This window comes from Simochromis diagramma, unplaced genomic scaffold, assembly GCF_900408965.1.
Source record: "Simochromis diagramma unplaced genomic scaffold, fSimDia1.1 OVJJ01000602.1, whole genome shotgun sequence".
In the NCBI taxonomy this organism is placed as follows: Eukaryota; Metazoa; Chordata; class Actinopteri; order Cichliformes; family Cichlidae; genus Simochromis; species Simochromis diagramma.
The window spans coordinates 11,786,988-11,799,596 of NW_024387040.1; the positions used below are offsets into that span (position 1 = coordinate 11,786,988).

General features: G+C 39.1%; 1 protein-coding gene across 1 annotated transcript in view; it reads right to left on the reverse strand.

Annotated features, from left to right (window-relative positions):
* Positions 1-320: 320 nt before the first annotated feature.
* tmtopsb (teleost multiple tissue opsin b) overlaps positions 321-12,609 on the reverse strand; it is a 46,241-nt gene continuing 33,952 nt past the window's right edge. Inside the window, exon 4 of the mRNA XM_040044338.1 lies at positions 321-1,423. Within this exon, the coding sequence (XP_039900272.1) occupies positions 1,127-1,423 (297 nt within the window). The 3' untranslated portion in view covers positions 321-1,126. The remainder of the gene's footprint in view (positions 1,424-12,609) is intronic.

Below are 12,609 nucleotides of genomic sequence, written 5' to 3' on the forward strand. Positions count from 1 at the left end.
ACATAAAAAAACACACACACATCCATACAAGCAAAAAGCTTAGCTTTTTTAAGCACTCTGTGGATTTTTTAATTTCTCTTTGTAATTGATTTACCGGCACATCGTCCTCTCCATTGGGACATCTGAATCATTAAAGTGCAGTCGTGCTTATTTCCATACCCATTACTGACATACTAGCAGTGGCCTAATAAACATGCTAATTCTTGGCTTGTAGCTAACACATTCCGCCACACACACACACACACACACACACACACACACACACACACACACACACACACACACACACACACACACACACACAAATATACACATCTGAATACACGCAAATAAAGGGTTTAATTTCAAATGCAATTAATTACATAAAGACACATACTTGCAAACACATTACAATGTGCTATAAACCACTTAGTAAATCTGTATATACAGCTAGTAACTGCTAAATAATGGGGGCTCAAATCAAAGTGTTGTCGATGTATCCGTTCCAAATGCACTGCTGTTAAAACCAAGCATGAGTCCGTCCACAAAAACAACCATTATGTAAGCAGAGCCCCCATCACATCGTGATTAAACATTTAGTAAAAGCGAATATCCACTTTTTCTAAAACAGCAGGCTTCTTGTTTTGTAATCTTCCTCTCCACATTGGCACTGCGTGGGTCATGTTCTGACCATACATCCCTGACCATTTCTGCAGAATTAGGTAGAATTATCCGTCTTCCAGTGTGAAAGAAATACATGGTCCTTAATGGTAAACTTTAGGCAGAGGTAAGTGAGCTTTAATGCAACATTTGTGCTCTTGTGTACAATGGATGTGATTATGGCGGGTACATCCTAATGGCAGAAGTGTGTGGTTTTAACACATAGCACTCTGTGTAGCCCTAATCTTCAAATCTGTCTTCTGATTTGTACACAGAGCCTCTATCCCTGTTTGCCGACCTCACACAGCAATGATAACCTGTTCTGGGATTAAAGCATCCCAGCTTGTATTTAAAACCCCCACTGTGGTCCCACTGCAATCGTTCTTTCCAGCTATTAAGAGGATTTGTTTCTTAATTGGAGACCTGTTCTCCCGCTCGTTTGCGCCTTCTTGTTTCTCTGAGCATTCACCTCCTGTTGTCTTTGTTTTTATTCCCTATAGTGAGCCACCAGAATCAGTTTAGGTTTGAGGCTGACAGCAGTAGGAGTTTGGGAAACCACACAGTCTCTTTTTGTTGGAGATTGAGCCACGTGATTGGCTTCCAGCGAGGACTCGTGAAAGGAGCGGGGTGTGGGCAAGGCTGTGGATGGAGCGGCGGCAAACACCTGGAGTTCCTTCTCATGGCGGTTGGAGCGGAATGTCTTAGTCACCCGAGAAAACGTCTTTAAGGTGGAGCTCTGCTCAGGGATGGAGCAGCTGAAGAATGCTGTGAAACACCTGTAAAACTACACAAAAACACACAGACACACACAGGATTAGCCGCAGAGTGGTAATGAGTTTGTTAATGGCTGAAATCTGTAGATTTGGGTGTTTGGTTAGGAGGTAAAAGAGGTGAACGTGACTGCAGGTGACTTTTGACTTGATGAATATTAAGATCTGTGATCACCTTTTCACCTCACCAGATAAAGCTTGTAACCTCTTACCAGAAAGAAGGCCAACTTTTTCTAAGCACATTTTGCAATATGTGTAATAACATGATTGAAACTATATGTGTAATATATTGAATAAATGTTTTAACCAAATGCCACTACTCAAAGCTTAATAAAAAGGATATCGAAGAATAAACATGATATAAAAATGATATAATTCCCACAAGAGACATAACAAGACTTGTTTCAGTAGTTTGCAGTAAAATTTAAGAATAATTTAAGCTGCTTTAGACTGAATAGAACTGTGGTACATCTACACACTGCTTTGCAACCCACCTCAACGCCAACTCACCCTTTCATGACTAAATAATTCAGTTTCACCTCTGTCACTGATGCTTGCTCTTTTGTGTTGAATACAGATTACTGAAGTTCAGAATAACCATCTTATTTTGACTTCCAGTGGTAAAATCCTAATGCATGCTGTAATGACATAGTACTATGAGTAGAAACAGAAGCAGGTAAAGTGTTGACTGTAGCTACAGTATCAGTGAAAGTGTAGACTTAGAAATAGTATTCTAGAAGTGATGATATGTAATTCTGTATGTAAGCAGTTCCCCAGACTTCTTGAAGGAGACTCAAAGCTCTTCTTTGCATGCTGGCTGCTTTTGTTTTGTTGTTCTTCTGTTCTCTGTCAAGGTGATCCCACAACACCTCAATAATGTTAAGGTTTGGGCTCTGAGAAGTGACTGACAGCGTTCCATTACGTTTGTGTGTGTTTTATGCTGCTGCACATCAGATGCTTTCCGCATGGTTTTGCATGGTGGATGGTGCTTTTCTGCAATCATAATTGACTTGACTCTGGACAAGATGTTGATGAGGAATTGAACCACATATCAGACCAAATGCCACTGATCTTCAGTCCAGTTTGTGTGTAATTTGGCATACTTCAGCCTTTTCTCACTGTTTCCCTTCCTTAAGAATGCGTTTTTGACAGCCATCCTTCCACTGAGTCCATTTCTGATGAGGGTTGAGCAAACAACAGATGGATCGACTCAAAGGGCAGCTGTATCTCTCAGGCCCTGAGTCAGGTCTTTGCTGTATTTTTTTCCCCTTTTTCTTAAGGACGTGCCTTTCAGATACATTTATTTTGCTGTAAATAATGCTTTAAGATATCAGTACACACAGCACACCGTTCTGTGATATATCGTGTTTTCAGCTAAAGCTCTTTGGGAATCCCTTTGTTGGATCAAAAGTGCTGTTTCATGCCTGTCTGACTGTTACCTTTTGTAATTTTTAGACAGACCACTAATAACGATGTGATTGAAGATCCTGAACTGAAAATGAATGAAAAATCAGACAACATCCAAAGAAAAACTAGGAAAAGAGATTCAAAAAGGATGGACAAGTTTTGCACAGTACTGTAAATCCTGTACTTACTAGTAGTAGTAATAGTATTTAACTGAGGTTAAAAAGTGAAACAGACAGCACAGCAGAAAGACTGGAAAACAATGGAGAAAGAAGTAATAGTAATCATTCAGCAATAACAGCAAACACTGAAAATACTGATAAGAATAGATGTTTCTCTCCAGTGTTCATAACTTTGGTATATTTCAGATATTTGTTAACAGAAGTGTATTAATGTAAGGAATAAGAGACAGCAACGAAATGACCAAGAGATCAGAACTAACTGGATGTTGCACAGACAGAAATACCATATAATGATAATCAAAGTGAAGTCATTGAAAAATAAGAGGAGGTTTGCAATTACACACTTTCAAGTTTTCTGTCTTCTGCATGTTTTGAGTCCGGCAGGCATCCCCTGGATAAACGTAGTGTACTTAGTATACTCCCCAGTTCCACATGTATACTTAAAGTCTACTACATTTCCCCAGGGTGCTGCAGATCAAACAAGCGTGCTGCATGAAACACGACACCTCGGCATGCAGTTTCCTCCAGCATGTTAGCACCCTTTGAAAATGTAGACACCCACTTATTGATATGACAAATGAGACCAGTTTGTAGTGCTTTTTAACTAAGACACTTGAGCAATTGGCTGATAATTCCTCATATGAGCCAATTAATTTCTGTTACCCTGAGGAAATTATGCAGCGTTCAAAATTAGCTGTGTGCTTTAAATCTGCTCGTCTCAAATCCCAGTGTGTTAATCAACTAGAGAGATGTGCCTGGGGGAGAAAAAAAGAAAATGTTGGTTTGAAAGTAAAACCGCAGAGAAAAAAGAAAAGGAGAGAAGTGGGAAGGAGAAATTGGGGAGGAAGGAGGGCGAGCTGACGTCAGGTGGGATTACAGCTGAGATCGGACACAGATTGGGATTTTATGATGAACTGATGAGTGACCAAATCCTCACCTGCCACTCCAAACCTGTGGGAGTGATTAACACAAATGAATATGTGATACCACCTTGATGTGAAGTGTGGTCTTTAATGCAAGAGACTGGGGTTAGTGGGTGGGAGCGATGATGTGAGGGTTTCACAGTTGGTGGTGTGTTTTTCATCTTCGATGGGCGTCTGCAGCTATTCTTTGCAGTGCAGTGTTGAAAACAAAAGCCAGGCTCATTCAAGGGATTTACTTTATTTTTCAGACGTATGAAATAACACCTGGCAGTGTTAATAAACGTGCTCAATATCATCATTTCTATTGTGCAGAAGTTCTGGTGGTATACAGCAAATAGGAGTTTGCAAAAGGTAAATAAATAGACAGTCGTTTTATTATTTCAAGACAAACTGGAAAATCTACTAAACCTCTAGAGTTTGTGCTGCGCTGGAAAGGTGTTCACAAGAATAGAGCCCACATTTATGATTCCAAGAGGAACTTATTTATTAACTTATTTCAGTCATGTATACTGTTAAAACCTCTGATGCTCGTATTAATGTGGCCAGAGTTTCAAATAATGAAGTAAAAATGCAAATAAACCCTATAACTCCAAAGCTTTAAAAACTCCAAACACTATGCTTCGGGCACTTTTTCCTGAAGAGATATGTGGCCCTCACAGCACACCAGAAAACATTAGTAAAAACTGGCATTAGTAATATTAATCCATACATTGAAACACTTAAAAGGGACGGTTTTCTGCTGAATAAGTACTTTTAATTATTTATGTACAGTTGGCCAGTCATACATTTTATCTGTAGGTGTTTTTGCATTGTTTTATTGCTCAGTGAATAGTTCTACAAAAGAAAAAGAAAATACCTCCAACACACGACATTGGCAGCTAATGTTAAACATTTTGCAGCTCACTATATAGGAAATACTATTTTACAATTCCTCAGCCAGGAAGCAACGCTAAAAGATGAAGACGTCCATACAGAGTGCAGCAAGATGCAGGCAGTGAGCACACAAAAAGAATAAAATGCATGTTGTACAAAATCATGAAAAGGTTCGATTTACCTTGGTAAACAGTGGAGGAAGTTTTTTTTTTTGTGTGTGATTGCCCTAATTGCACAAAATGTTGTTGTCTCCACTAAACTATGACATCATTGTGGATATTAAAAGCAATCTACAAAACGCTTGGAAAAAACAGACCTGCTTGTGTGGTAACCTGCTTACATGCTGATGGTGGTTATATTGATTTGTTTGTGTTCATTGACCACATTAGCACTTTATTTGATTTGGCTCAGCTTTGGTAACTCTGGTGAAATGGACTGCATCACAATGAGAGACTGAAAACGTGGCTGTGTGGCCAGTCTTCTGGAAACAGACACGAGTGATCAGTGCTGCATGTGTCCATTTGTTTCATATCTACATGATTTCACCTCTGCGCTGTGGTCGGCCCCCTGAACTCTCTTTATGTGTAGTCTCTGTGTTTGTTCATCTCCTGTGTCTCCACAGTCAGTCGCGCCTACTTGTCAAGTCTGCGTCTCCATGCCTGTCTCCTGTTTCCTGCTTTATTTTGATAGTCCCTGTCCTGTGTGTGGTGTATTCTGCTTTGCTTCCTTTGTCTCTTTATGTTTAATTAGTCCCAGCTGTGTTTCCCTCATCCTCGTTGCTCCCTGTGCTTTCCTTTGCTCTTTGTTGTGTCGTACTGTCACAACTCCTGTGTGCTGTGTGTTTCCTCCATATTCCTAGTTATCCTCACTCCTAGTTTAAAGTTCCTAGTTTCCCAGTGTCTTAGTTCCCTCGTGAACCTTGCAAATGGTTTCTGAAGTACAAACACAGATGGCCTATTAAAGTAAATTAAGTACATAATGTCAGATAAAAAATATGTAACAGCCTCCAGCCTGAATTTGTTAAAAAAAAATCAAAAATCTGTGTGCAAAGTTATATTCAGTTACATCATCGTTAGCTATAGAACAAAGGAGGCTCCCTGAAGATTGTTTCTAATGTAACTGAATATATGACTGAAGTCCACTGTATTTTTGTCCATTATATGATAAGTTTAGAGTGAGGTAAGGTGGATAAATATTGAATTTTTGATGCGTTCGCCTGGAAAGACGATTATAAGAAGAGCGTGCCCATATGGAAAAGAAACAGTAAAACCTTATAAAAGACTTGCATAAGATGTGGCCTACTTCATATAGTGAATATAAGGCTTATATGATTTACTCATGGAAGTGGCCACTTTCTCATTACTTTCATATATTGTTTTAGTAAGTATCCAAAACATACAAGTTTCATTTATATAATTTTTCAGGGGATCTTATATCTGTTTTCACTCTTGTATGCTTTTCATACAAGTTTCACACAAGACAGATACAAACTTTTTAAGATTTATATATATATCTTTTCCATATGGGTGGGGCTGCTTTTGTTTGGTGAGCCTACAACAGAAGACAGTAAAGCTCTTTGTTTGTAATGTAAGAAGTGGGTTTTTATATTATTATAATTGTGGGCTGAGTACTTTTATGCGCTTGACACAATTAACTAACCACAGTGTGGCAACTCTAAATCAGCAATATTAAGATTTCTTCTTAACTGAAAGCACATGTGCTTTTAGCATCAAATCAAGCCAAAATCATGTCTGTTAAGTTTAAAAAAGAAATTGGTTAAGTATACCGCTGCTTTAATGTGTAATCAACTGAATATTGTAGCTAATGAAGATGAGGCTTTTTTTGCAAATGTTTGATTTCAGGGCATGAGAAGTAACCACAATGTAACAGCCAATAAAAAGAATTTCAAACACATAATGAAACATCACGTTACACATGGAATGTCTTAAGAGAAATCCTCGAGGCAGGTTTGTCTGTCTTGTGACTGATAAATAGCTAGTGACCATCGCTTGTGACTAACAGATTTTATCTCGCTCTGAATTGGCGATTGCTATACATGCATTTATTTCGTCACGCTTGGATTATTGTAATTCGCTGTTTATGTGTCTAAGCAAAGGTTCTCTGGATCGTCTGCAGGTTGTGCAAAACGCTGCAGCTAGGCTTTTGACAAAATCCTCCAAGTACTCACATGTGACACCGTTGTTATCTCAGTTACACTGGCTTCCTGTTAAATTTAGAGTCAATTTTAAGATCCTGGTCTTGACCTACAGAGCTGTGCACGGACTGGCACCAGCCTACATCTTTGATCTGCTACAGCCCTATGTCCCTAGCAGGTCTTTGAGGTCATCTGATCAGGGCTTACTTGCTTTAAAAATACTAAGAGGAGGACTAAGGGTGACAGAGCTTTTGCCACTGTGGCCCCGAGACTGTGGAACTCTCTCCCCCAAACATTAAGAACTGCGGACTCAGTAGCTGTTTTTAAAAAACAACTCAAAACTCACCTTTTTAAAACTGCTTTTGGTTAATTTTTTGCCTGTTTTATTTTCTCTTTTTATGACTTGTAATCTTATGTGCAGCACTTTGTGATTCTGTCTTGAAAGGTGCTATACAAATAAAAATATATTTATTTATTTATTTAAGGTGGTGAAGGCTGAAATACTGAGAGCTTCAAAATCAAGATGGTTGCCAATGACGATAGCTTAATACATCACTGTACGGATATAACAGATCTTTATAATAAAAAAAAAAAACCTGATGATGATTCATTCAACATTCTCAGTAATCCTGTAAGGTCAAATTGTTCATGAGTCATGAGCCACTCAGTCCACAGTGTTTTGCAGCACAAAATATCTTGGTGGAGAATTCAGGGGAGAGTCCAAACATACACCATCCTCTCCAAAATAAACAAGTTACCAAGCAGCTGGTCTCTTTGGGATGGAACTGGCTTTGGGCTCCACATTTGTAGTTCAACTAGGGGCGTCAATTACATTAAAACATCACAATTCCTCATTTTATGGCATTTGGCACTGGAGTAAAAAGCATTTTTTCTTACACATGGTGAATTTGAATTATAAGGAAGAATAGAATATAAGTATTCAAGTCTAAATTCCTATACATTGTACTTAATTTCAATATTTAGTTGAAATATTGAAAAAAAAAAAAGCATATACAGCGGGTAGGAAATATGCACTTGCTTAGATGAAATGTAACAGAAATATAAAAGATAGTGTTAAACAGCCAACATGTAAAAAGTAAATAAGATGCTCATTACATTGTCTGTATAAACTGGGCTGGAAAAAGTAGCAGCTGAGGTCCGGGTCGTGAATCTGCACAGCGCTTAAAGTCTTCAACTCGCCTCAACACATTGCTGCCATAGTTATGGGCTGGGAGGAACTGAAGACTGAAAGCGCCACACAGTGCGGCCTCCCACGTGGCCTCCCGAGAGCTTATCCGAAGTCCTGAAAGTTCAGTTAGTTGCTTAATCATCACATACAAACCCTAAAAACTTTACCGTCGTAATAAGTCAGCCATCAAAGATGGTTTAAATGTCTCACGAGCTCAAAAGTGACAACTTCAGCACCTGAACGACAGGCAGAGGCAGCAGATAAAAGCAGACACAGGCAGATAAAAGACTGTTTGCGTGAACGTATGAGAGAGAGGAAAAAAGGAAAAGGTCACCACGGCACTGTGTCGCTCCCTGATAGTAACATGCTAATCAAAATCAAAGCCACGCTACCTTTGCAAGATTAAAAAGAACTTCATCCTTTACTCCTCCTGCCCATCACCTTTCTCTTTCCCACCTTTCCTTCATCTTAATGTCTTGTATACTTTTCCAACTTCTACTATATTTCTGACATTTCTTCTTCACTGCCAGTCTAACAAATTTTCATTTCATTCCTTCTTTCTTGAAAAAAGTTTCTTCATTTTCCTCCCCTCTTTTAACATCCATCCTCCAGCCTTTACATCCAGCTTCCTCATTACAGTTATTTCTTCTGTCCTCCCTTCCTCACCTTGGATTTTTTTCTGTTTTCCCCTTTTCCTGTGTCATCTTCCATTTCCTTCTGTAATTTTTTTTTTACCTGCATTCTTTTACTCTTTCATCCTTAATCTAACCTTGCATATTTTTTCCTTTTTCCCGGTCAAGTTTTGCTTTTTCCTCCACCCAATCAATACGTTTGAATACCTCATATTCCCCTCATTTTTCTTATGATTCATCGAGATGTCACAAGGTATTAAAAAGCAATAATTTTGCTGAGCTCTGGAGGTCACCGCTCATGAAAATGTAACACGGGGCATCTGAATCCTGTCAAAAACCATCCTGCCGTGACAGATTAACACATTAAAAAAAAAAACGCCTTGCGTCACTATACAAAGTACCATCGGAAAACATCAAACGATAGCTGAATTTAAAAATGCATATATCACAGATGACAGGATATGACGGAAAGAAAATTTTGCAAGAATACAAATGGATGAGATACGTTACGTTGATTTTGATGTAATTTGGCTGTTTTTCTGAGCTTTTTTTTTGAGTAAAAAAGGAGAAAAAGCAGTTTTAAAACTTAAATCTGCTCTGAGTGGTTGTTAGGACTGTCATCACTCCTCCTGCTCAGCACTTTATTAGAAGGTTCCACTCTTGAAAAGAAATTGGCAAGAACAGCGTGAATCCAAAGACACAACTGGCTTTGTGTCAGCAGTTTGCACTCTTCCTGGTGTTGCTGTGAAGGTGTGAGGAAAGTTTTCTTGGCAGAATTTGTGCCCCTTAACACCAGTGATTTGAATACCACAATGTGAATGTCACTGCTGATTATACACAGCCCTTAATAGGCATGAATGTACAACTTTCTGGCTTGCTGCAGCATAATAATGCACCATATTACAAAGGAAAAATCCATCCATCCATTCCGCTTATCCTTTTCAGGGTCGTGGGGGTCGCTGGAGCCTATCCCAGCTGTCATAGGGCGAGAGGCAGGGTACACCCTGGACAGGTCGCCAGTCTGTCGCAGGGCTAACGCACAGGGACAGACAACCATTCGCACTCACATTCACTCCTGCATTCACACCTATGAGCAATTTGGATTAATCAATTAACCTATCCCCACTAAGGAAAAATCCAGTTTGGCTAAAATAACAGGTATCTGGCTTCTCTAGTCACCCTGACAGTTCTCACTCCCAAGATGTATGCTGAGATTTTGTCAAAGCCACGGGCATAAAGATATGTATAACATCAGGTGTTGTAAACGCTTGTATCCATTCTTCCTACTATATGCCATTTTTCTTGGGAAACAATCCAGGTAGTAAAAATGATTAAAATGGGGAAATGAGTGCACCTGAAAGGTGGGAACAGCCAATGTTTCAGTTAAGTCTCTCTCCATTTGTTTGTACATCCATTTGTTTTGTTTTGTCATTCTCACACCCCACTGTATTTTGGTTTAAACAGAACTGAATAAATAAACTTTTTTTCTTTTTTTGAGTTACAGGGAGGCTGGAGCCTATCCAGGCTGTCTGTCGCCGCCTCTTAAGTTCCAAAACAGAAAAATAGTCCACGAAAAGGCCGTGAGTGGCAACAGGTGGTTTGTTTCAGAACACACTTCTGACTTCTTTGAAAATATATGGCGTTTATTTCGTGGTAAAATACAAAGAAAAAAAATCAACCCAATAATGTCTTACAACTTAAACATAAACGAAAGTTAATTTGATTATATTTCAAAAAGTGGTCAACAAATCATTTTAAACCCTCGTCCCAACTGACATTTGTTAAACAAAAAAAAACAAAACATTTCCACCACACCCCCTAGTGTGCTCTTAATCCCTTAATTAATGGGAGGGTCCAAAAGTTACCAAACTAACCACTTTTCCAAAACTTTCCCAAAAGTAAAATTAATTACAGACTGACAAAGCAAACTATGATATTCTTATTGTATTAAAGAAAAATCAAAAATGGATACAAATTATGTTTCATAAAAATTCAACAAAAATGGCCACAACACTGTCCTAGGGTAAGAGACCAGGCGCATACTTACAAGTCACTAGTGGCTGGGCTAATGCAGAGTGATGGACAGCCACTTACACCCACATGTACACGTACAGCCAAATTAGACCAGAGCCATACTGATATATCAGTCATATGTTTCAATATTTATACCAGCTGATGAATGAAACTTCAATAAGTAAAGCGGAGGGAGCAGAAACACCCTTCACGCATGTTTTGAGTTTTGACACTGCATAGTTTGTCCACTAGAGGGCGCTCTGCTCAGATGGGCTGGTTGTTGCAGGGCGTAAAAGACAAATTCATAACTTGCTGTGAGAATTATAAACAAGATTATTTTTAAGCTTCATTGTCATTTGTTTTGTGTGTCTGAAAGCAAATAAATATAAACAAAATACTCGATATTGTCTGGTATCAGTCTAAAAACTCCCACATTGGTCGGGCTCTAATTTAGAATCCCCATAAACCTAACAAGCATGTCGTAGTACTCTACGAGAAGGCTGGAGCGCTTGGGGAAACTTCTACAGGAAACTCTACACAGAAAGACACCCCTCCCACCCCCCGACCAGTTCGCAGATCTGAACCAAGTGCTGAGGCAAGAGTACTGATCACCGCATCACTTATGTTTTTCCCTTACTCAGTAAGGCAGGAAGATGAGTCCCAGGTGGACTCTTGCTTTAGATGTCAAATGCCCAGCATCCACCTGACATGACCTCCTCAGGAGAGGTTGTCAGGAGAGAAGTCTGACTGGGATGGTACACCTGTCAATCTACAATTCAGGTGTCCTAAGATGAACTCAGAAAGGACACGAACCTCCCCTGAAGAACAAGAAGGGCAAAAACTTGCTTGCTCTTGATTTCCAGTATGAATATGAATGAATGAATATGAATGCAGTGGATAAATCTGCAGAAATTATGCGATGCAATCATGTCTACATGGGGCAGAAGCTCAAAGGAATCTTTCTAAGATGACTTGTAGAGGTAAAAAAGAAAAAAGAAAGTAGATTTTACCCAGTATCATTGTTTAGATGAACTTTTGACAACTCTGATAAGGTTTTAAGGTTTACTGACATAACAGGAGAAACCATAGAAACCATCGTTTTTTTCTCACTGTAATAAAAATAATTGCGTAAAGCCATCCTCTGTGTGCTGATCTGATTTGTTTGCAGTCATTAAATTAATCTGCTAATGACTGCTTTAAAGATTTATCTACAGTGAAATTGCTAAAAAGCACCTTGAAGTTTGATCTGCTGTCATTTAGGAACAGCAGTAACATCAACTAGATTTTCCATCGTCCGTAAATGTCACTGATGTGTATCACAACTGAACAGGGGGGCGAGGTGGGGGTGTTTTATGACTTTGACACCGTTAGAGTAATGTCAGATCTGTCTTTGTCATGTCATGTGTGTTCTAGCTGAATATGTAAAGAAAGAGACAGCAGAGGGTGAGAGGACGTCTGCTTGCTTTCTCCACAAGTGTAAATCCTATGTTTCTTTAGTCACTGGATTTTTGCATAGAAACCTTTTGATACTTTCAATTCAATTCAATTTTATTTATATAGCGCCAAATCACAACAAAAGTCGCCTCAAGGCGCTTCATTCTGACAACTGAATGTTCTCTTTTTTTTTTTTCCAAGCAGCATATTAATGGACAGAGCATCAGTCCTTACTGTTTGCAAGCATACATCACTGTAAATCACTGCATTTCACCTGCTTTGGTACTAACGAAAGTGAAAACAGATGCACTGGAGAGGCAACAAACAGGCGACTCCCAAAAAGTGATTTTTCTAAAGAACAGCACAACAGAGAGGCCTCCCAGTGGCGTCCGCTC